General features: G+C 43.3%; 1 protein-coding gene across 1 annotated transcript; it reads left to right on the plus strand.

Annotated features, from left to right (window-relative positions):
* Positions 1 to 3,696: 3,696 nt before the first annotated feature.
* On the plus strand, positions 3,697 to 25,225 carry Kifbp (kinesin family binding protein). The gene is made up of 7 exons (XM_021651459.2): positions 3,697 to 4,191; positions 7,599 to 7,697; positions 14,254 to 14,333; positions 14,841 to 15,024; positions 17,695 to 17,779; positions 19,950 to 20,065; positions 23,797 to 25,225. Exons 1-7 carry the CDS (start codon positions 3,775 to 3,777, stop codon positions 24,670 to 24,672), a joined length of 1,857 nt encoding a protein of 618 aa, XP_021507134.1. The 5' UTR covers positions 3,697 to 3,774; the 3' UTR covers positions 24,673 to 25,225.
* Positions 25,226 to 25,304: the final 79 nt, after the last annotated feature.

Consider the following 25,304-nt stretch of genomic DNA (forward strand, 5'->3'; position numbering starts at 1 on the left):
AATATGGGTAAAGGGTTCTTATAACAGAAACAACTCAAAGACAGCTGCATCTCCAAAGCCCATTCCAGCATGAGTGACAGCTTACAAACTTGGAAGGCTCCTTCCCAGGTGCCCTAGCCAATGTAAACCTGGGCAGGTTTCTGCTTCTTCCAGGCATCTGGCCTGGACTTAAGTCTTCCTTGGAGCTTTTCTCCTCAGTCTTTGCAGCTCAGGTTCACTTAGTGCAAGAACTCTTGGCTTCTATTGCTTACTCTGGCAAGGAAAGACCTCTTGAATCTGGTCAGTTTCTGGGACTTCCTGAAGCTGTTTTGAGTCGTTTACTTTCTTGCTTAAAGAACTTTCCCAAAGGATGGAGAGGAACCTGTTCTACAACCACTGCCAAAACTACAAGTTCTAACAGCCTGGCCTGGTGCCTCAGGCAGATCTCCCTGGGTTTGAGGCTAGCCTATTAGCTACTCACACCACCTCAAGGAGCAGTAGGACAAGAAAAGGCCCTGCTGTGGACTCCTTTGTAAATCTTCAATCAAAGTGTTTTTTGTTTGTTTGCTTTTTCTCAGAAAGAGTAAATGTTTATTCTGGAGCCAAATTTGAGTGATTACAGTCCAGGAACATATATTCAGGTCTTCCCAAGTACAATGTTCCAATGTGGAAGCAGTTTCATGGAGCTTTTATAGTACAGAACAAAGAAAAGTTGAAGTCAATGTATTTTAAAAATGTACTGGAGGCAGCTAGGTGAGGTGGCACATGCCTTTAATGCCAGCACTCAGGGAGGAAGAGGCAGGCGGATCTATTGTGAGTCTGAGGCCAGCCTAAGCAAGCCAGTCCAGGACAGCCAGTGCTACATAGAGAAACCCTGTCTCAAAAATTCAAGAGAGAGAGAGTGAGAGAGCGCTGCCTGTATTGGTGGAAACATTAAGTTACAGTTACAGGCAGAGGAATCTCACCTAAAGGCCCCAGATGCTATCTGATAGTAGCAGATTGGCCTTCTGATAAGTGGAGAACAGATTTAGGTTGATACAGTGCAATGGTGTTTATCTGTTTTTCAGGATGTTAGGTCTGACACACAGGTGGGCACTAAGGGCTCTTTAAGAGAAATAGCTCTTTAACCCAAGAGAAATAGCATCATTTCTAAACATTCTAATCTCTTCAAAGTAAAAAAAAAAAAAAAAAAAAAGTTGTAGTAATGTCTGCTTTGTCTTTCCATTTTCCTGGGATCCTGTCTAAATCCCACACAAGGCAGTGAGTATGGGGCACCCCAGCTGCGCAAAGCAGAGCTTTATCATTCATGAGTGTTCCTAATCCTCATCCTCACCTGTATCCGTTAATCTTTCTCTACCATCTGTCTTGAGCATCCTTTTACTGCACAAGGACAAGTTTCAAGGCTCTGTGTTTGTTTGCCCCCAACCTCTAGTTTCACATAGGATAGCAGACCCTTTGAAAGAGAAGAGGAAAATAGGAAACTTTAACATTGATTAAATATGATTAACAACCTTACTCACAATACACTGCCTTAGGTGAAAGTAAGAAAACAGAATAAGAAACTGTCTCCGACCTGAGACAACAGAGTAAAGTGAGTTGCTGACTTCTGCTTTGGTGGCCTGCCTGCCCCTTCCTCTTCTGAAGGGCGCATCCATCTATTCTCCTTTGAGAAGTGAACACCAATATCCACTTACACAGCAAGTTCTGTTTGCTAAAGATGAAACTGTCTTCATAGAAATCTGCAAATTCAGCTTCTGTAAAACTTGCTCAGCTCCAGGAAAAACTTCTGTTGAATAGGGATAAAAAAAAAAAACCAAAAAATAAAAACACCCTAAGATAGTCACAAGATTCTGACAATATCTAACATTATAAACCATGGGATGTTTCTGATCCGGGCTGAGTCTCTACCCAACAGCTAAAGGCTGGTGCTCAGAAATTAAAAGTTTTCCTTTATCTCTAAGTGCTGAGAAAGGCCTCACTTCCCTCAACAGCCTTAGGATCTAGAACCAACACCTTTAGCTCTGACCGGACCTCAGTGTCTCGGAAATCCAATCAAAGGTTATTAAGGGCTGTTGAGAGAGATCGGTGGTTGAAGGATCCCATCATCAAGCCTTATGACCTGATTGTGAACTACAGGACTCGTGTGGATTAGAACTCACTTCTGAAACTTACCCTGTGACCTCTCCATGCATAGCAGGACACAAGCACACTGACAAACATGCACACAAGTGAAATAATATTTAATTATACTTCATTAAACTGAGTTTGGTGGCACACGGTAATCCCATTGGAAGGCAACGGCAGGAGGATTGCCAGGAGCTCAAGGCAAGCTTGTGGAAGTACCAGACCAGCCAAGGTTATAGAACAAGACCTTTTCTAATCCCAGGACCCTGGAGGCAGAGGCAGTCAGATCTCGGATCTACAGGACAGCCAAAGCTACATAGAACCTGTCTCAATAAATAAATATTAATATTAGTACTAATATATAGTCCGTGAGTGGCACACCTCAGGGATCTGTGAGGTAGCACAAGTGGGCTGAAAGGCGCCACTAAAGGAGTTGCCGCTGCGGCGGTAGCTTCTCTCCACAGCCATAAGCCTCAGCCAAAGACCCCCGAGGCCTGCAAGGCCTTCCTGTCCTGACCCATGGGCCCAATCCAGGAAAGGGGGGAGGGGGAGGTAGGTAAAAAAAGCCACCAATCCCTGAACTCCCCAAGCTCAGGACTTGAAATCCCACCAAACTTCACCCTGGGAAGTGCTGCTCTCTAAGAAAGCCTAGGTAAGCCCTGCCTACTTTTCAACCCACTGCTGTTTCTCAGCCATTCCTCCCATTAAATCTACCTGAGGTTCATTGTGCCTTGTGACTTTCCGGAGCTGTAATACTTTCTCCGGAGCAGAGCTACAATGCTTTCCCTTCAGAGCTCCAAAACTTACAAAGTAAGCACCAGCGTGGCTGGGTGGTGGTTCACCCATGAATTCTAGAGCCCTGGATGCCGGGGTGTGCGGCAGCTGCACAGGAAGATGTTGAGTCTGAGGCTATCCCGCGCTACGTAGCAGCAAACCATCTCAAAAATAAAGGGCTGAAACGGAGAATGAATCTATTTGCTAGCTTGAAACAAGATCTGGCGCAGGTGTAAGTCTACAGATAATTGCCACCACACCTGGCTCCGGGCCTCTATAAGATTTTCAGGTGGTTGGAAGCATGTGAGCTGGCTCAGGAAGTAAAGGCTAAGCCTGAAGGGCTGAGTTTGATTCCCAAGGGCCTGTCCTCTGACCTCTACATGCACTCCGTGGTACACGTTCCCTCCAAATAATCTTTACTCAGTGATAGGCTAATACACTAATATTGTACGATTCCTGCCTAGCAACTGAGCAGTTACCGAGAGAAATTAGTGTTAACGGTACCTTGAATTTCATTTAAGTTAGGGACTGAACCCCCGGTCTCAGGCACTCTAGGTAAGTACCTTACCCCTAAGCTATACCCCACAGATCTGATTCTGAACATTTTCATAGAAACTGTATATCCATCCCTCGGGATGAAGCGCGAGAAGCCACACAGCTCCAGGAGCAGATGAAGGCTCTGTCCTCCGCCCGTGAGAGCTTCGTTGCCCTGGCGACGGCTGTTGTGGCGACCAGAGCGCCCTCCGGTTGGCTGCTGCCGAGCGTCTCGCGCGGCCCCCTACGGAGTTCATTGGTCGGCGCTCTACAGTCACGACGCGCCGTAAGTGAAGTGTCGCAACGCGGGGGCCTCCGGCGTCTGGTCCTCAGGTGGGGAGGCGGCCATCAGCTCAGGCCGCGATGGCAGGCGCTCTGGGGCCGGAGATCCGTGAGAAGTTCCAGGCGGCGCTGGCCCTGTCTCGGGTGGAGCTGCACAAGAACCCGGAGAAGGAGCCTTACAAGTCGAAGTACGGCGCGCGCGCGCTGTTGGAGGAGGTGCGCGCGCTGCTGGGCCCGGCGCCCGAGGACGACGACGACGAACGGGCCGCCGAGGATGGGCCTGGGGACCAGGCCCAGGGCGCGGCCGAGCCGCGGGACACCGAGGGCCCGGGAGCGCAGCGGGTGCTGCGGCTCGCGGTGGTCGAGTTCCACCTTGGCGTGAACCACATCGACACGGAGGAACTGTCTGCCGGCGAGGAGCACCTGGTCAGGTGCCTGTGCCTGCTGCGCCCCTACCGCCTGTCGCTCGACTGCGTGTCTGTCTACATCCAGGCGCAGGTGAGATTCAGGGATGTCTCAGTTGGTTCGTCCCCAGCAGCGCAGAACCCCAGACCTGTAATCGTAGCACTCGGGAGGCTGCCACAGAAGGGTTGCTTCGAGATCCTGGCTAGCCTCGGCTACAAAGCGAAGCTTAGTCCCTTTTAATTTGTCTTAACACCTGCCCCACCGTCTGCTTGCGAGCTCCCTCTGAGCCCTCACCACCTCACCCAGCCTCGCTTGCTACCTTCCTTAGTCCTGGGCAGAACCGTAGAGTCTACGCTTTCCAACTTCTTGACCAGGTTAGTTTCATTCTATAAAGAAAAACCCACCGAGATTCAAAATGACAAGGGATAGCAAGAGTAACACAATCTTAGTTCAAAACAAAATATCTCCCCCTGCCCCCAACAGGGCTTCTCTGTGTAGCCCTGGCTATCCTGGACTCTGTAGACCAGGCTGGCCTCGAACTCAAAGAGATCCATCTGCCTCGAACTCCCAGAGTGCTGGGATTACAGGCGTGCATCACCGGCGCCTGGCTCAAAATGTTCACATTCTTACTATATTCGTTTGATTGCTCAGCAAGGAATTCCCACCTTTTCTTCATGTGACTCAAGATGTTTTAATAACTTTCTTTTTCCTCATAAGGTGTCTCGAGACCTTTTAATAACTTTGTTTGTTTGTTTGTGTTTAGACAGGATTTCACGTCTCTAATGCTTAACTTCATCTTACAGTCTCCAACTCCTCAGTTCTAGGACCCTCCTCTGCACACACACACACACACACACACACACACACTTTATTTTTATACCGAGTGTTGTTTTGTAGCCCAGGCTGGCCTTAACCCATGATCCTCCTGCCTCACCCTACTTGCTGGGATTACAGGAATGGGCCACCATGACTGACTTTTGTTTTAGTAAGTTCATTGGTCCAAACTGATCTCTCCTTCTGATCTTCAAATTTTTGTAAACACTGTGTCCCATTTATAGGATGAATAGTTTATTAAGAAGCAAGTTTGACTTTCTGCTTTGGAGAACATAACACTTCAAAATTCAAATAGTGGGTAGAGTTTTCCAGACCCGTGGGTATAACTCAGTGGTAGAGCATTTACTTAGCACTCCAGGTTTCATCTTCACACTATGGGAAAAAAAAAACAAATGACATCTGACTTCCATATGCCAGGTTACTTTCTTCGGCTTATAGACATTTTCATCCTACTGTCCATATATACTCATATATGTGAAACAGGGAATATCTGCTAAGATTGATTGTTGGGTAGGTAGGCCTTAAGGGAAAATCTCAAAACTTTTATCATGATTCGTTAAAATGAAAAGCCAAATAATAATAATAACAACAACAATAATCACTCCCTGTCTTTTCTACTCACTACTCACAGCTACAGTAGGTGACACAGATAGGGATAGTTTACGTATGTTCATATACACAAGTGTGCTAAAGAAATTTAGAAGATGTCCAGTTCAAACAACAGGTCAGCCTGCATGCCAGCACTTGGGATACAGAGGCAGGAGGATCTCTGTGAGTTCAAGGCCAGACTGGTCTACAGAGCTAGTTCCAGACAGCCAAGGCTACAGAGAAAAACCCTGTCTCAAAAAACGCCCAAAGGGGGGGGGGGAATCAAAATAACCCGCTTTATCAGTTCCTAAGCTTTAACCCTGTGTGAGGTCACTCTGCTGAAGCTTGACTGGATTTGGAATCACCCAAGAGATGCCCCTGTGACCGTACCTGGGGGGGTGTTTGCAAAGAAATGAACTCTGGATGTGGGTGGCAGCGTCCCTTGGAAAATGCCAGCCAGTGCCAGCGTTTCTCTCTGTACTGATTGTGGTTTCAGTGAGGCCAGCCACGTAATGCTCCTGGTTCCATGCCTTCTGCAACACAACAAACTGTCCCTTCAAACTGTGAGCTCAAATAAAATGTGTATTTTAAAAGTTGTTTTTGTCAGAGTATTTTGGCACAGCAGCAACAACAACAAAAACCAAGCTTTTTTAAAAGGTTTAAAATCTTAGGAGGTCTTGGAGAGATGGCTTGAGGTAAAGGCCCTTTTGCTTGAGTTCAATTTCTGGGACCCGTGTGATGACAGGAGAACTGACTCCTGTGTGTAGCCTTCCACGAGCATATCTCGGTACACCTACACATACACGTGACACAGCTTTTTGAAAGGGTTTTAAACTTAAACATTAAAAGTACCCACTCTGCGGCTGCAGTGTTAGGAACCGTTGCAGAGTGTGAAGAGTGCGTCTGCAGGGCATACTGGGTATTGCTGATCTTAAGATACACGTTGCACTCTTGGTACACCTAAAGTAAGGGGGTCTCAGGGTGGCACTGGAGACGTGGCTCAGTGGTTAAGAGCACTGGCTGCTCTTCAAAGGGTAGGGGTTGGATTCCCAGCTCCCATTTGGAGGCTCACAACCATCTGTAACTCCAGTCCCAATGGACCCCACACCTTTGGCCTCCACAGGTATTGCACAGACATACATGCAAGCAAAATACCCATGCGCATAAAATAAAAACTAAAAGATAAATAGCATTGTTTGCATTTGCTTGTATTTCTGAGAATCAAGTTAAACAAAACAAGAAAGGAAACTATGTTAAATATGTTATCCTTAAGATACATAGAGCTAGGTGGTGGCTTACTCCTTTAATCACAGCACCTAGGAAGCTGGGGCAGGTGGAGCTCTGTGAGTTCCAGGCCAGCCTGGTCCACATAGCAAGATTCAGAACAGTCAGGGCTATGTTGGCAGACTGTTTCAAAACAAAGAAAACCCCTAAGAAATGCGTATATATGCACACATACCTAAGGTCCGTCAGTGGCATTCCTGTAAGTAAGTCATAACTAGTTACAGACTTTTTAGAAATTCAACATTAATAACAGCAATATTAGGAATAATAGAACTGGGGCTGGAGAGATGGCTTAGTGGTTAATAGCACTGGCTGTTCTTCCAGAGGACCCTGGCTCAAATTCCCAGCACCCACAAGGCAACTTACAACTGTCTGGTCTGTAGCTCAAATTACAGTAGATCTGATTCCCTCACACAATCACCAAGTGTACATAAAAATAAAATTTTAAAGAAGAATAATAGAACTAATAATTTTAAAAAGAGAATCTCATAAGCATGATCAGAGATGAAGATGTCATTATCCTAGCATTCATTATAGATCTGTGTTAGGTAATTTTGTGTAGCTGTGACCAAAGTTCCTGATATAAACGCTTAAAGAGAGGAATTTTGTTTTTTTTCTTTCAGAAAGTTAGTTCAGTTTGCTTGGCTGCATGGGCTGTGTGTGGCTGTGGTAGTATGCAGGACATCTCGTGGGCAGGAAGCAAAGTCAGAAAATACTGACTTTGACACTGTGAGTCACTTTAATTGGATGTATTCAATTACAATTCAATTTAATTTTCTTTCCTCGCTTTCCAGAATAACCTGGGCATCTTGTGGTCTGAAAGGGAAGAGATTGAAACCGCACGGACTTACCTGGAGTCATCGGAAGCACTGTATAATCAGTACATGAAAGAGGTATGTTCCATGGCAGATGAAAATGTAAATTTGGGAGGCTGGAGAGATGGCTCAGCGGTTAAGAGCACTGTCTGCTCTTCCAGAGGTCCTCGAGTTCAATTCCCAGCAACCACATGGTGACTCACAACCATCTGTACTAGGACCTGATGCCCTCTTCTGGCATGCAGGTGTACACGCAGATAGAACACTCATGTATAAAATAAATAAATAAACCTTAATTTAAAAATTGTAAATTTGGACTAAAACTAGTCAAGAGCTGATGGGCTTTGGAGATGGCTACCTTTATAAAGTGCTTGCCATGCAAGCCTGAAGACTTGAGTTTTACCCCCAGAGCCCATATAAAAGCGCTGGCTGCCGTATACTTGTAATACAGAGGCTGAGAAGCCAGTGGCTCTGGAGCTCAGAGCCAGCCACCCTAGCCAGCTCAGCAGGTCCCAAACCAGAGAGACACCCTGGCACAAAAAAAGCAAGATGTTGGCTTCTGAGGAACACTTGAAGTTGACCTTTGTCCTCCACAAGCAGATGCACACATAAGAATATTCTATTCATGATATTGATGTGATTTTTTTTTTTCAGTATACCCAGGAATTTCTCGTTAGTGCTGTCTGAAATTACTTCATATTTAACATTGAGGTTCTTAAAAATAATCCTTGGGTAGAGTATAATGGCAGAGATGGTCTTAATATAATCATAAAGGAAATAGTCTAATGTTATCCAAACATACATTTGATTTGAATAGTTTGTAGTAGTTTATTTTAATTTATTTATTTCATTTTTTTGTGTGTGAGTGTTTGCTGCATGTATATCTGTGCACTGTGTGCATGCCTGGTGCCCTTGGAGGCATCAGATTCCTTGGAACTGGTTACAGTGGTTTTGAAACCACTGTGTCAATGCTGGGAACTGAACCCAGCCAGATGCCCTGCAAGAGCAGCCAGTGCTCTTAACCCTGAGCCATCTCCAGCTCATTTTTGTTTTTAGACTATAGATTTTATGTTGTTTTCACTAAAGACAACAGTGCTTTAAGGGAAAGCAGTTACCAGAACACATCAGAAGTCTTTGTGGCTGTGGTGTGATATCAGAATCACCCAAAGGACTTGTTAAGCCTCATGTAGGCTCTTGTAATTCCAGCAAGTTGGAAGGTTTAGGGAGGAGAAGCTTGAGTTCAAGACCAGCCATACCACACAGCAAGACCATCACAAACCAAAACAAAAGCCTCAGCAGACCTGGCTTCAGGCCCTTCTGCAGCAATTCTGGGCTGGGCCTGAGAGTTTGTTATTGCACAAGGTAACGTTTATGCTGGTGCTGTGATTACTGTGTTGAGAGCCCTGCTCTGTTATGCCCGATTCGTGTGACCCCCAAAAGACCGCAAGGAGTCGAGTCCATTGCAAAACACATGAGGATCTTTTTATTACAAGCCCAAGCTCGGGCCACACCTTCACCGATGCAGCAGTTGAGAGTAGAGCCACAAAAATACAATTTTTGAGGCTCTATATGTATCTATATAGATTATATCTATATCTATCTATCTATAGATATAATCTATGAAGACATTATTACAAAATACCTGATAAACTTTAAAATGTTTCATAGCCTTAAACACATTTTAGAAGAAATCTGTTTTTGCAATATCAAAATAAAGTAACCTTATTAGGAGTGAAGTCAGAAAGCATAAACATAATTTTAAAAGTCAAAACCAAATTTTACCAGTGTAAACAATTCAGTCTCTAAAATCAATATCAATTTAAAATGAGACTCGTCTTCTTAGTCTAAAAGGAGATAGGATGATAAACAAAATTTATTTATGACTTAAGAGGTTCTGAAATTTTTTCTGCCCTACCCCATACCACATGGCAATTTCAAGATGGCAGAGTCACATCACATGGCAAGTCACATGGTTGCTATTTTAAAACAACTGTGCTTCTATAGATGTTACAAACACATATGTACAGATATATATATATGTTCTAAACAAGAGTGTGAATTTAACCTTTAAACATAACCCAAAAATTGTTTATCTATAACTAAGACATACAGAGCATATTAGCCATTTAGGATCAGTCAGGGATAAGCATGTAATGGCCATACGTACATTTAAACAGACAAAACTTTTCTTACACCCTCCAGCTGTAATTTCAAGTGTACTTTGTTCTGTCAGTCTGGACAAGCTTGCGCCCCCTGCCCAGCTCTTGGCTGTTCTCTACTTGTCCCGTCCTGAGGCATGCTCCCACCAGTAACCAGAGATGCCCCAGCTTGTAGTGCTGTGCCAGGTCGATATCCGGCAGGTGGAGCCAAACAGATTCTGCCAGGCGAGGTGGGTAAGAACCCAAAATCAGTTCATTGGTGGCACTTCCTGTGTCTGTGGGAGCGAGCCACTTTCTTCTAGGCTTATCAAACAGAATTGGGACCCTGTGTCCCTCACAGTGATACTGGGGAGCCCTGTACCCACCGGGATCTGGGGTGTCTTCCAGCTCTCTGTGGCCGTGGTCTGCCAGCTCATCAGCTAGTGTACCATCAACATGGCCGCTCCCTGGCCGCCCTCTGTGTACCACTTTGAGATGTCAAGAAAGCAGAATGACAGAACAGAGACACAGAACTTACCCAAGACAGAAGTGCTTATCTGGGGTTTCCATCCTCCTGCTTGGGCATCCTGGGGGGGGCTTGGGGGTCCAGACGAGCCCCCAAGTATGTTGTGCCTGATTCACATGAAAACCAAAAGACGTCCAGGCATCGAGTCCATTACAAAACACATGAGGAACTTTTTATTACAAGCCAGAGCTTGGGCTCACACCCTCACTGATGCCACAGTTGAGAGTAGAGCCCTGAGTTCAGGGTAGGTGGGTGATTTATAGATCCCAGTCCCTCCCAGCACACCCAAAGCAGGGGAATTCCATCCTGGCAAGTGTCTATTGGTTGAAACACAAAAGAGGATGTTGCATTTTGAACTGATTGGCTGTTGAAGGCAACAAAACCTTTAATGGTCTGGCTTCCTTTCTTTGGCTGTTGCTAGGGGAGAGGGGCGATCTGAGCTGGTTTCCTAGCAACTGTATCTCTAGTGACCAGGAAAGAATGCAGTAAGGCTGGTTCCTTCCTGCAGGTGGCTGGACATATCTCCACCTGTCTGGCCTTTGTTCAGGCTTGTGCTTTAAACTTTAATCCAATAACCCAAGAAAACTAATTTTTAATTCTTTGGTTTCTCAGCTTCAGGACCATTGTTGTAAATAAAAAATATGAGTGTTGGGCTATGTAATGTTTATTATTAGGCCTTAGATTATCGTGGTGGTATTATCTAATAACCCACTATCACATATAAAGACACAGACACCTGTTAGATTTTATTTGTCCTATTTACCTTGGGCTGGGCAGATATTTCTATCTCACCATTCACCTCTCAGCCCCCATCCAATGCCATCAGCCTTAATCCTCCTATCAGAACTACCTACCATCCATAATCTTATAAAATACTTGCTTGTATTCTTCATCTGAGTGTTTTCTCCATCCATGCCATCCTCAGAGTCCTTTCTCTTCGCCCACATGGTACCTTCTCCACCTAACCCATTGTGATGGCCTCCTTCCTCCTCTCTCCCATGATTCTCCTGTCCTGGAAGCCTGGGAACTTTTTTTAGCCACACCTACCCCATTCTGCCCTGCCCCGCTATGGGCTATTTAATCAACCAGTCAGGTATTCTTAGGTTTACAGAACAAGAATAGGTGTAACCAGATCTTGAGGGCCAGTAACATGCGTCAGACTGACCTCCAACAGATGGTTTTTCTTGGTTATTTTCCCCCTGTCTGAAAGGCAGCTTATACAGTTGAGTGTCTCTGTATACGAAGCAGAGCAAGTATGCTGGGCTAGATCCACAGCAGCTTCCTAGCTCCCTGCAGGGCGGTGCTCAGGAAGTGCTGTTCAGTTTCAGGGGCTCTGAGAACATAGATGGAAATTCTCACTTCAGGGGTCATAGCACTCAAGATAACAAATCACCTTGGCTGCTGTCTGCCTCCCCGTCCCCCTTTTCTCCATGAAAGAAAATTATCAGGCACAGTATTTTTCTGTGCATTACCACTGTTGCAGTTATTGGCTTTAAAATCCATCAATCAAATACTAATTGTTTTTGTTTGAGACAGTTCTTCATTGTGTAGGCAGAATTGGTCTCATGATACTCCTGTCTCCACCTCTTCTGGCTAAGAGGCAAAGTCTTAGATATCAGAATGATGCTTTATTTCATAAACAGTATTTAGACACTTATCAGTAATTTATAAATAATACATCATTTAATCACAACTTGATGTGTTAAGTTGATAGCAAAGCTCACAAGGACAGGATGTAAGCTCACATTCTGTATAGAAAATACTGTCCATGGGAACTTGATGACTTCAGTTAAGCAAGGATGGGGGCCTGATAGACTGTATGCTTAGCATATGCTAGACTCTGGGTTCATTCCCAAGCACCACAGAAACTATAGCAAGAGGCAAGGACAGACTTGTAGTTGGCACTGTCCTCACAAAGGGTTAACATTTATGCCCACCCAAAAGCCTTCATGTTGTAATGGAATTGTGAATAGTAAATCAGACATCCTGACAGCCTTATGAGGCTGTGACTGAGGAAACAGCCTAAGAGACTTTCCTGAGACAGTAAGCATTCTGACTACTGGTTCTTACTTAGTATTGAAAAAGTGATGTAACATTTAATGTATGTGAGTTCAAGGTGAGCCTCGTCCACAGAGTGTGTCCAGGACAGCCAGGGCTACACAGAGAAACTCTGTTTCAAAATAAAATAAAATAAAACAAAATAAAAATAAATAAATAAATAAGCTTTGCTGGAGCTGGAGAGCTGGCTCAGCAGTTAAGAACACTGACTGCTGCTCTTCCAGAGGACCCAGGCTCAATCTCAGCACCCACACGGCAGCTCACAACTATCTGTAACTCCATGATCTGACATCCTCACACAGACACACACGCAGACAAAACACTAATGCACATAAAATAAAAATAAATAAATTACTATTTTTTTAATAAATTATTTTTTAAAAACCTTCCCTTATTTCCCCAAATTGATTTTCATTTGTAGTAACAGTTTGAACACTATTACCCAAGAAGATAAAAATTATGTTTTTATGCTTATGTAGACTTTCTGTTTTATTACATTTGTGTGTGTGTGTGTGTGTGTGTGTGTGTGTGTGTGTGTGTCTGGCTGTACAAGCACAGGCCTTCTCTTTCTACCATCAAACTTGGGTGGTCAGGCTTGGCAATGAGGTGTTGTGAGTTTATTTTGGTTTAGTTTTTTTGAGATTATATCATTTGTCCCTTTTTTTCTTCCTTCCAAACTTCTGTAGACTTATTTGTTTGTTTGCATGTTTTTGTTCTTGAGATAATGTTTTGTTGTTGTTGTTATTTAGCCCTGGCTGTCTTGAAACTTGCTCTGTAGACCAGGCTAGCCTCAAATTCACAAAGATCCACTATCTCTGCCTCCTAAGTATTGGGATTAAAAGCATGTGTCACCACTGCCTAATTTATGTAGGTTTTTAAAAGAGTCTTTTTAGTAGACTGTTGTTGAATATTAATATTTATTATTGATTTATCTTTTTAGTTAAGCAGCGGTTAGTCCTAAAACAGCTGTATACCCGAATCACCACACAGAGACTGGGGTTTATTTAATTAACCTGGAGCACAATGCTGGGCAATAGTTATTCCATCCTAAACCTCCAAGCCCTCTTAGTTTCCTGTCATTTAGATTTCACCCATTATACTTGCTTTTTGTGAAATCTTAGGTCTGGTCCATCTCTCCATGTGGTTCCAAGACCTCTCCTCCAGATTCTCTCTCCTCCCTCTTCTCTCCCTCCTCCCCCCTTTATTTCCTTCTCACCCTTCTCTGGACTAGGATATCCCACCCTATACTCTCCATTGCTCAGCATTGGGGCTGGATATTTAATTGACAATACAGAGAACAAATGGTGGCATGTTTACACAAACTTGAGACAGGTGATGCAATGTCTGGATTGAAACCAGATAGTAGGGTAGAGAAATCAGCATGTGAATGAACAAGGGTAAATTGTATACATCCCAAAAGAATATTAAACCAACAGTAGACAAAGCAATATTCAAAATACTTAATTATTCAACTAAAGCCAGGTCTGATGGTGCACACCTATAATTCTGGCACTCAAAATACTGAGACTGTTTGTTTGTTTGTTTGTTTTTATGTGCATTGGTGTTTTGCCTTCATGTAGGTCTGTGTGAGGGTGCCAGATTCCCTAAAACTGAACTTACAAATAGTTGTGAGCTGCCATATGAGTCCTGGGAATTGAACCTGGGTTCTCTGGAAAAACAACCAGTGCTCTTAACCACTGAGCCACCTCTCCAGCTCTGAAACCCTGTCTTAGGGGGCGGGGGAAGGCAACTTCTTGCCTATAGTCCCAGATAAGAGGACTATGAATTTGAGGCCAGCCTGAGTTGCAGAGTTAGATAGTAAGGCTGTCAAAGACAAAGCTCATTTCTTCAGTCCCTCCAGGAGGGAGCGCTTGGTGTTTGTGTTTAAAGCTGTAATGTTTTTTAACCACAGATTGGGAGCCCGCCTCTTGACCCGACTGAGCATTTTCTTCCTGAAGAAGAGAAACTTACTGAACAAGAGAGATCAAAAAGGTTAGTCTTCATAGAGACCACAGGTGTACCTTACAGTCTCACTGGGTACTTGCTCATGAATGCAGACATGGGGTAGAGAGGTGGCTCAGAGGTTAAGAACACTCACTCGCTGCTCTGGCAGAGGTCCCAGGTTTAATTCCAGCTTCAGGGGATTATGCTCTTTCTGGCTCTTGTTGACATCTATAAACATGTAGCATTCATACATATAAACATACATACAACAAATAATTATTTAAAACTTTAAAGTTAAGTTAGTTTCTTAACTTGATGTAAATCTAAGAAAAAAAAAAAAGGAATTTATTTGCACATGGTGTTTACTGCTTCCCGTTGCTGCTCCAGGACACAGTGTGGAATCTTATGTCCATTTGTCACTTACAAGTTACTTAACTTTGTTCAACTCTGAGACTCAGTTTCCTTGTTTGTCAGATAGATTTAAGGGCCAAGTTCAACTCAAATATATGAAATGTTCTTATAAATCATGCATATGTCAATTTTTTTCCTTCGCAGATTTGAGAAGGTTTATACTCATAACCTGTATTACCTGGCTCAAGTCTACCAGCACATGGAAATGTTCGAGAAGGCTGCTCATTATTGCCATAGCACACTGAAACGCCAGCTCGAGCACAATGCCTACCATCCCATGGAATGGGCCATCAACGCTGCTACACTGTCACAGTTTTACATCAATAAGGTCAGTTCTCGAACAGCCTTGGTAGTGCATGAAGACAGGACCAATAGTGCTGTCAGTGCAGGTGGCTGGTGTTTTCTTAAAACTTAAAACTGGGTGAGGGCACAGCCAGCTGCTTTAGCAGAACAGTATTGGAGTGCTTTGATGCATGAATACTTTTTTTTAAATAAAAGTAATGTTTTTATTTATGGTTTGAGGATTTCATGTAATACATTCTGATCATGTTCTTTCCCCTCCCCCTACCTTTGGATCTCTAAAGTGCTGATTTTTGTCATGCCCTGAATATTGCTAGGCCCTCAGATGACAAGTTACCTAACACCAGTTCTGTTCAGCTATTGGCACACTGCACATTTCACTCTTGTGCTGTGTTACCTTAAACTGCAGATTTTTATCTTGTTGCAGATAAAACTTTATCTTCATGTAATGCTAATCTTACAACTATGAGAATTTGTCTGAGGAAGTTGACAGTTAAATGTGGGCTTTGATAAAAGCATGTGATGTGTTTCAGTTGCTTTTCAGAATTCACTGCCCTCTAATAATCATTTTTAATGTTGAAAATATGTGCTGAGTTACAGAGTTCAAGGTTTCATGACAGACTTGTGAACTATCCCCCAGGGACAAATTTGAGCTTCATAGCTACTTATCCAGTCACTTAGCATTGTGTTGTATTTCTTTTCCAGTACTTTAGTTTTTAGTACTAAAACCATTTCTTTTTTTCTTTTTCTTTCTTTTTTTTCTTTCTTTTTTTTTTTTAGAGGCAGGGTGTTACTGTGTCAGCCCTTGGTGGCCTGAAACTTGTTACATGTTGACAAGGGTGGCCTCAAACTCAAAGAGGGCTGCCTGTCTCTGCCTCCCAAGTACTGTGAACAAAAGCATGCACCTCCATGTTCAGCAGCAGAAATTATTTCTATTTGTAGCACTAGTTCCTAGAGCTCTGTTGTTTGGTAATTCTCAGCCCATCAGCATCCCTCTTTCAACCCTGTGGCCTGCCGCCTTCCCCTCAGCCTTTTCCTTACTAAGCCTTTGTTAGCTCATTCTGTAAACGTGCCCTGTGTTTGAAGTATTGTCCCACAGAGTGTCACTCAGAAAAACTATTAGCAGGAGAGAAAGGGCAGTGGTGACTGCGGCATCGCTTCTAGAAGTTTGGTCTAAGATCAAGCGTGTAAGTAAGGCTTTCTGTATTCAGTCAAACCGAGCTGCTGTAACTCCATTTCATCATGGTCATCATGAGAGGCCCCTGTTCTGGCCTTTTCCCTCCAGCTATTGGGGTCCCCTTATTTGTTTTGTTTAGCAACTTGAAATTTTCATGTTCAGTTGATTTTAATTAACACCTGAAGCTCCATAGCCATTCATAGTTCAGACTGAACATGTAACTTTGAAGTTGTTAAACATTACTTCTGTGGAGCATGTGGTAATTTTCCATGAGCCCCTCCTGTACCTTATACCTTTGGGGTTATTTTAGTTTTGGTTTTGTTTTTCTCTGCATCACAACCAGCTAAGTTCTGTCACAAAAAGAGAAATTTGAACCATGTTTGAAAGTGATGTTGTTTGTATCACTGCCATCTCCGTCTGTTTTGGTTTTGCTGCTTGGCAAGTCCCACGTTAACCAGCTCTATCAGGAGGGCACAAGACATTCTCAGTCTTTAGCAGTCACTGTTCCTAGAAAGACAGTCTGTACAGAGCCAAAGTGGTAATGATGGTTAAGACTCTGTAGAGAGCCAAATAACGTTTCTTCATAAATGTCTTTTGGTTGGGGATTTCATACCAACATTTGGAGGTGTAGATGCTACTGGATTATTGATGCCCATGGTACCCAGCTGTTCTCAGTGATAACTCTGAATTCAGTGTCAACGACAGACGTGTTACTGTTGAAGTCCTCCCAACCAAATTAGTCTTTCAAACAGACATTCTGTCTAATGAGGGCAGCTTCCATCTAGAAGGTAGACTTTATTCTGCTGGGTGATCTGACTTTTCTGTGACAGATGACAAGTGTTTGGGGTTAACACAGAGATATTCTTAAAGTGTTTAAGAAATTTTCTGTGCCCAAATTTGAATCATGAGTTTTTCACAAGTGTTGGCAAAGTAGTGCCATAAAGTTGTAGAAATCTGTTTGCTTGCAAATTTGGTGGGAAACCTCATTGTCTTGCTGCCTCCAAAGGTTTTGGAAGACAGGATTCCAGTGAAACCCTGTTTCAAAACAAAGAAGATAGGACTCTCTCTTCCTAGTTTTTGCCTCGGAATGGTAGAAATATAAAAGGGATCTCGAAGCCTCAAATAAACGAGTCTGCAGTCCTCTGACAGAGTATAAATGTTCTAAGAATGGACTGTGCTGGGACTTTGTCTATTTAGGCTGAACTTGGGTGTGGTGAGGCAATTGAAGAACAGGATGCCCTGTCTGAAGAACCGGTTGCAGGAGGAAAGTGGACTGTCAGTTTTCAGTCATCTTTCCACCAGTTTGGATCATTATCACGAGTGTGGGATGTTGTTAGTTTCTTCTCTGGGGTAGTTTTTTTGTTGTTTTGTTTTTGTTTTTAACCAGATAATACTGTTTTCCATAGCAACTTTACTGGGGAACTTTTCCTGATAGTGTAGCTTTCCCCATATTAATAGATACTGCTAGTTGTAAACAAGGCTTTGTCATAGTTACATTGTTCTTGCTTATTTTTCCAATAGCTCTGCTTTATGGAAGCCAGACATTGTCTGTCAGCTGCTAATGTTATTTTTGGTCAAACTGGAAAAATCCCAGCTACAGAAGACAGTAAGTGGTGTGTGTGTGTGTGTGTGTGTGTGTATGTGTGTGTGTGTGTGTGTTTCATTATATAGTTTTTCACTAAGACAGTCTTGCCTGTGTTGGCCTTGAACTCAAAATCCTCCTACCTTAGCTTTCTAAGGACTGCAATTACTACATAGTTAAGAATTTGGGATTCTGAAGCTTTGTTTTCTTTTTTAGATTGATGTATTTTATTTTATGTGTGTGAATGTTCTGTCTGCATATGTGTATGTTTGCCACATGTGTGCATGGTGCCTGTAGAGATCAGAAGAGGGTATCTCATTCCACAGAACTGAAATTAGATATGGCTGTGAGCCACAGTGTAGGTGCTGAGAACAGAATCAGGGTCCCCTGCAGAAGCAGCAAGAGCTCTTTACCCACAAAGCTGTTGAAATGGTTTTAAACTTTAAAACACAATTAACATATGCCTTCCCCTGAAGTCATTGTTCTTTTTTGTTTGTTTGTTTGTTTGTGGGGTTTTGTCGTTTTGTTGGTTTTTTGGTTTGGTTTGGTTTTTCAAGACAGGGTTTCTCTGTGTGTAGCCCTGGCTATCCTTGAACAGAATGGAACTCATTCTGTAAGCTAGGCTGGCCTGGAATCAGAGGTCTGCCTGCCTCTGCCTCCCAAGTGCTGGGATTAAAGGCGTGTGCCTGGCTCCACCATTTTTAATATTTGTGAATTTGTACTTATTTTTCTTTCTGAACCATTTGAGAGGAGGTTTTATGCATTAGGAGTTTTTACAACCGGAACACTCAGTACCCGTTTTCCTAAGAATGAGAGTATCTTCACCTAGGCATAATGGCTCATGACTGGAATTTCAGCACTCCAGAGGCTGAAGCAGGAAGAGTGCCACACATTTTAGGCATGGGTTTCTGGTCAACCCAGATAATAGAGTAAAACCCTATCACAAATAAACCAACACGCACTCTCTAATAGGATAGTTAGCAGATTCAGGAAATGCAACACCAGGACATTTTTTTGTGTCTCATCAGTTGTCTTCTAATGTCTCTTATAGAAATGCTTTTCTAGTACTAGATTATATAGCTCAAGAGTGGATGTTGCCTTCAGCTGTCACATCTCCTTAGTTTTCTGTCCTCTGTGGCAGTACCTTGGCTTTCCCTATCTTTCGTCACATGTTTTGAATACAGGGTGGTTGTTGCATAGAACTCCTATGGCTTGGGATTTGTGTGATGTTTTCTTTTGCCATGATGGAGTCTTTGCTCAGTGTCCTGTTCACATAAGGGCTGTCTCTTCACATTGTCTTTCTTAATTAGGCAGGGTTGTTTTTGTTTTGTTTTGTTTTGTTTTCCTTTGGTTGCTTCTTTGTGTGAATGTGATACTGGGGATTAAAGCAAGGGCCTTGTGTGTGTTAAGCAAGTTGATCTCTAGCACAGAGGCCAGGAAGGGTCAGGAGGAACGGTGAGAAATGACAGTATTCATTGTTTTCCACGTGCTTTCTGTCAGCAAACAAAAGTGTTGTTGGAGCCGGACACAGTGGCACACAAATGGAATCCCAAAGCTCTAGGAGGCAGAAGCAGGAGGATTGCTGTGAGTGTGTGTAGGCTAGCCTGGCCTACACAGCAATTCCAGGACAACCAAGGCTACACAGAAAAACCCTGTCTTGAAAACTAACAAATAAACAAACAAACAAAAAAGTATTATTAGATATGGTATGTGTCAAAAATAATTTGGCGGTTTTTATTTAAAATATCTTAAATTCTATAAACTGTTTGACCAAGTAAATTTCTAGAAATCAGTTCAGACTCTAGATAAAGGTATATACAGAGGTCTGTAGCCTAGAATTGTTCGTAATAGGAAGAGTTGGAAACAGCAAATTCCCTCTGCCAGAAGAATGGCTGAAAGAGGAAGCATTTTTTTAATTAATATGTATTAAAAATAATAGGTTCAGAATTTAGATGGCATAACATATGAAGAAAAAAGCTACTGAAAATGAAATATATATTGTGACCTTAGTTTTCACTTGCAGATAAGACGTACGAAAACTAGGGAGCATCTGCAGCCACCTGGCACCCAATGCCTCCTGCCTGGGTAGGCCATTGCTTAGTGAGGGTGTAGTCAGGAAAAGCTGAAAGAACAGAGGGCAGTGTGCAGTGCAGACAACACTGACGATGACCTCCTGGTCCCTGTGTGGTTTTAGCTCCTGAAGCTGAAGGAGATGTGCCAGAACTTTACCATCAAAGGAAAGGGGAAATAGCAAGATGCTGGATCAAGTATTGCCTGACTCTGATGCAGAACGCTCAGCTCTCCATGCAGGTATGCACGTGGAACTCCCCTTCAGCTTCCCGTGGGGCTCCTGAGGCTGACTGTGTGTGCAGGAATGGGTGCACATGGATGTCTGCCTGTGAAAAACAGGACAGCCTTGGGTTTTTGAGACAGAGTCTCTGACTGGACTTGGGGCGAGGTGATCAGGTTGGGTTGGCTAGCCCAGCATGCCCCTGAAGTGCACCTGTCTCTGCCTCACCTGCACTTGGGTTGCAAGTACTTGGCACCATGTTAAGCATTTTGTATGGGCCCTGGCAATCCAGCCAGGCTCCTCATGCTCTCATGGCTAACACTGTTCTGACTGAACGCTCTCTTCATCCTTATTTGTATTTTTTTTGTTCTAATAGTCTCACTCTGTAGTCTAAATTGGCTCCTCCCTCGATCTTTCCACTATCCTCCTTCAGCCTTTAGAATGCTGGGATAATGGGGGTGCCCTACACCTGGTAAGGACCATACAGAATAATACGTCTTTCTTTCAACCTCTTTCTAGGTTGTAAGGACTATGGGAGAGGGGATCAGCACCATATTCAGATTGTTACATGATTGTCCCAAGAAATAGTGGTTACTGAAAATACTAATTGTTGAATAGTGATTTTTTAATCCTCCATAGATAACGATCTCCTTCCTTGAACTCTTTACTCTAAGTCATTTAAATTCTGTTCATGCCAGCACTCAGGAGAGAGAAGCAGGCAGATCTCTGTGAGTTTGAGGCCAGCCTGGTCTACATAGTTTCAGGACAGCCAAGGCTACATATTAAGACCCTGTCTAAAAAAAAAAAAAATGGAACCCAGTTCCAGGGGATCTGCCATTGTCCTTGGCCTCGAAGCTACCAGGCACCAACCTGGTGCACAAACACACATGCAGGCAAAACATCTATGTACATAAAATAATAAAAGAAATTAATTTTAAAAAGAAAGGAAAAAGGGGCTGGAGAGGTGGCTCAGAGGTTAAGAGCACTGGCTGCTTTTCCAAAAGTCCTGAGTTCAATTTCCAGCAATCACATGGTGGCTCACAACCATCAACCATCTATAATGAGATCTGGTTCTCTCTTCTGGCCTGCAGGTGTACATGCAAGCAGAACACTGTATACATAATATATAAATAAATCTTAGATAATAATTAGTGTGTACCCCCATGATGGTGCCCAACAGTTTAAAAAAAAAAAAAAGGAAGAAAGAAAACATGAGATGTGGTATGGTGGCACAGCCCTTTAAATTGACCTAAATAAATAAATGTGGTATTCCTCCTCTTACTCTCTTCTTTTATTTCTTTTTGTTTGTTAATTTGTGTTTTGTTCCTGTTTTGAGACAGGACCTCTCTCAAGAACTGTCTGGTATGGAACTTCCGTTAGTCCAGACGGGCCTCAGACTTGTAGCAGTGCTAGCATCACAGGAGCGTTGCCACACATGGCCCATAACTGATCTCAGGCTGCAAGTCCTTGAAGGCAGAAAGCGCTCACTACTTTTTATGTCTTTGCAGTATTACCTTACAGACTGACACAGCCTTAAAGGTTCAAGATGCAGCTGTTGCAGCGTTGACTATGCAGCACAGCCAGTACGGCAGTTAAGTGTGGGTGTGGAGCCAGCTACAGTAAGGACATGGCTCCAGAGCTCCGCTGTGAGCACGGCTCTCTTCTCTGTAGCTGTTTGTGGCATTTTTCTTAATGTCTCTTTGCCTCAGTTTTCCCACAAGAAAAACAGATGATAATGCCTGCTTAGTACTGATTATGAGCATTACAGGCCTCAGGAAGTACGGGAGTGTCTGAGTCAGGAAGAGTGAGGTGGCTCATCAGGTCAGGGTACTGCCAACAAGTCTGAAGACCAGGGTTTGATCCTCAGGCCTCACCACAGTAAAAGAAGAGACCCAACTCCTACAAGTTGTCCTTTGACCTCACATGGGCTGTGGCATGTACACCTATGTGCATACTCACACAACTAAATAAATCTAACTGTAGAAAAGAGTATCTGAAATATGCTAAATTCTCATTAAATGTTAACTATATCTTCATCATTCTGACTAATCTACATGGGACCCTAGTTTCTAGCCACCAAGAAAGAATATAAAATAAATTACCTGTAGATACATAAATTTCCTATTATTGTACTTTTTTCTCTTTGTGTAAATGGAAATATAATTATAATTGTAAATAAAATAGAACTTATAAAGCTATAAAAGTACTAAACCCAGAGCACAAGTTTGAGAAAAGATCACTTTGGAAAAGTAAAGATAGATACTCTGTAGGCTAGAGAGATGGCTCAGTTAGTGTGCCTATGTAGCATGCACAAAGCCATGAGCTCGATCCCCAGCACTGCATAAATGAGGTGGTGGTGCAAGCCTGTAATCCCAGCACTCAGAGGGAGGCAGAGAGACCAGTAGTTCAGGGCCATCCTTGGTTTAAAACAAGTTTAAGACCAAATTAGCCTGTAGGAGACCTCGTCTCGAGAGACTTGGGAAGGGTGAGTGTGAGTGCAGTAGAGAGAAGAGAGAGGAAGAGAGATGTCGGTGCCGGATGGGTGGCACATGATAGTATAGTCCTGGCGCTCAGGTTATGAGTTACAGGCAACCCGGGGCTCCATGGGCACCTGGACACATGGCATCCATATTTCCCAATTTCCTGTCTCTCTCTCTCTCTCATACACGCCCCCCCCCTTTTTTTTTTCCCAAGACAGGATTTCTCTGTTTAACCTTGGCTGTCCTGGACTCAACTCTGTAGACTAGGATGACCTCAAACTTACAGAGATCTTTCTGCCTCTGCCTCCCTAAATGCTAGGATTTTAGGTGAGTGCCACTGCGCCTGATCACACACACTTTCTTAAGTAAAAATAAATAAATCTTGGGGGGGGGAAGATCTAAAGACCTCAGTGGTCTGATGGTATGCCTCCAGAGAGGAACACTTACGTAGCATGTTTTTATGTATTTAATTAAGTTGATTGTGCGTGTGTGTGTGTGTGTGTGTGTATGTACATGTATACATGTGTGGAAGATCAGAAGACTCTCATTTCTTCCACCACGAGGGTCCCAGGAATTAATCTCAGATTGTCAGGATTGCTGTCAGATACTCCATACAGAATGTGCTGACCTGGAACTCATTATGTAGTTCATTGAACTCAGCCTTGCAGCAACCCCCACCCTGCCTCACCCTCACTTCACTATGAGTACTCAAATTACAGACATGGGCCATCCACCCAGGGTCAGTTTTTACTCTTTGGTTGGGCTGTTTGGAACCACTAGCATAGACCAGGCTGGCTCTGGATTCTGAACTCACAGAAGTCTGCCTGCCTCTGCCTCCTGAGTGAGGCCTTTGTTGTTGTGTTTTTAGATTTATTTACTTTATGTGTATGAGTATTTTTGCATGCCTGCATACTACATGTCTACCTGGTGTCCATGAGTTAAAAGAGGGCATCGGATCCTCTGGAATTGGACTTCCAGATGGTTGTGAGCCAACACACATGTGGGTGCTGGGAACTGATCCTGGGTCTTCTGCAAAAGAGCCATCTCTCCTGCCCCAGCTCTTTGTTCTTTGAGCCTGGGCCTTGCATCTGCAGCCACCTTTGGAACATGCTGTTTAGCCCAGGCTGCTCTCCATTGTGCAGTCCTCCTGCCTCTGCCTCTTACGTCCTGGGATTACAGATGTGCTCCATCACATAGCTACATAAGTGTACTCTGTAGTTTTGACAGCAGGTGGGTATTCTGCTTAACTACCATTTCTCCTTTTCTTTTAGGACAACATAGGAGAGCTTGATCTTGACAAGCAGTCGGAACTCAGAGCTTTAAGGAAGAAAGAGCTAGATGAGGAGGAAAGCATCAGGAAAAGGGCTGTCCAGTTTGGAACCGGCGAGCTGTGTGATGCCATCTCTGCGGTGGAGGAGAAAGTGAGATACTTGAGACCATTAGATTTTGAAGAAGCCAGGGAACTTTTCCTGCTGGGTCAGCACTATGTGTTTGAGGCAAAAGAGTTCTTCCAGATTGATGGGTATGTTACTGACCACATTGAAGTTGTCCAGGATCACAGCGCTCTGTTCAAGGTGCTCGCATTCTTTGAGACTGATATGGAGAGGCGATGCAAGATGCACAAACGCAGGATAGCCATGCTAGAGCCCCTGATTGTGGACTTGAATCCACAGTACTATCTGTTGGTCAACAGGCAGATTCAGTTTGAAATTGCACATGCTTACTATGATATGATGGATTTGAAGGTTGCTATTGCTGACAAGCTCAGGGATCCCGACTCACACATTGTGAAAAAAATAAATAGCCTGAATAAATCTGCGCTCAAGTACTACCAGCTCTTCTTAGACTCCCTGAGAGACCCAAACAAAGTATTTCCTGAGCACATCGGGGAAGATGTTCTCCGTCCTGCCATGTTAGCCAAGTTCCGGGTAGCTCGTCTTTATGGCAAAATCATCACCGCAGATCCCAAGAAAGAGCTAGAAAATTTGGCAACATCTTTGGAACATTACAAATTTATTGTTGATTACTGTGAAACTCACCCTGAGGCTGCTCAGGAAATAGAAGTCGAGCTAGAACTTAGTAAAGAGATGGTCAGTCTTCTCCCAACAAAAATGGAGCGGTTCAGAGCCAAGATGGCCCTGACCTAAGCCTTGGTTCAACGGAAAGGAAACATGCAACCTGAAGCCACTCCCCTCCACCCCATAGTGAGCCAGGCCCAGCTCCATGGTCACCTTCAAGCTAGAGGAATGCACTTTGAGCTTCAGATGCAGTCAGGTACCTGAGCCTATGCTAGGACCTTAAGCAACATAAAGTTAATTAATAATTTATACCTAATTATGTAAATTGCCTTGCTAAAGTGACAGGTGTCTTGCATTTTCAATCAATTGTTTTCCTGTTTAAGTATGAACATTTCCTGCCTTGATTTCTAAATGTTAAGTTCTCTGTTGACTAGTACTTACTGATTTCATACTAGGAACAGCATTGGGTAGAACACCTGGTAGAAGAGCCTGTTACTGTGTTGAATTTGAGAAAGTTACGTTGTATAGTCATTCTCTGTAAAATACTTACTTTCATAAACTCCGGAGTTCTTTCCCTTTTGAAAATACTAAAAACTTAAGTTAATTCACAATGTTGTAAAATGGATCGTATTAATTATAGGACTAAAGGCCTTGCACATAATAAATTTTCTTGTTTAAACTAGTAAGTGCTTCTGTTATTCCTTTTTTCCTTGTAAAAATGGTTCATTAAAAAAAGATAATGTGTGTGTATACATACCAAG

This window comes from Meriones unguiculatus, chromosome 16 (assembly GCF_030254825.1).
Source record: "Meriones unguiculatus strain TT.TT164.6M chromosome 16, Bangor_MerUng_6.1, whole genome shotgun sequence".
Lineage (NCBI taxonomy): Eukaryota > Metazoa > Chordata > Mammalia > Rodentia > Muridae > Meriones > Meriones unguiculatus.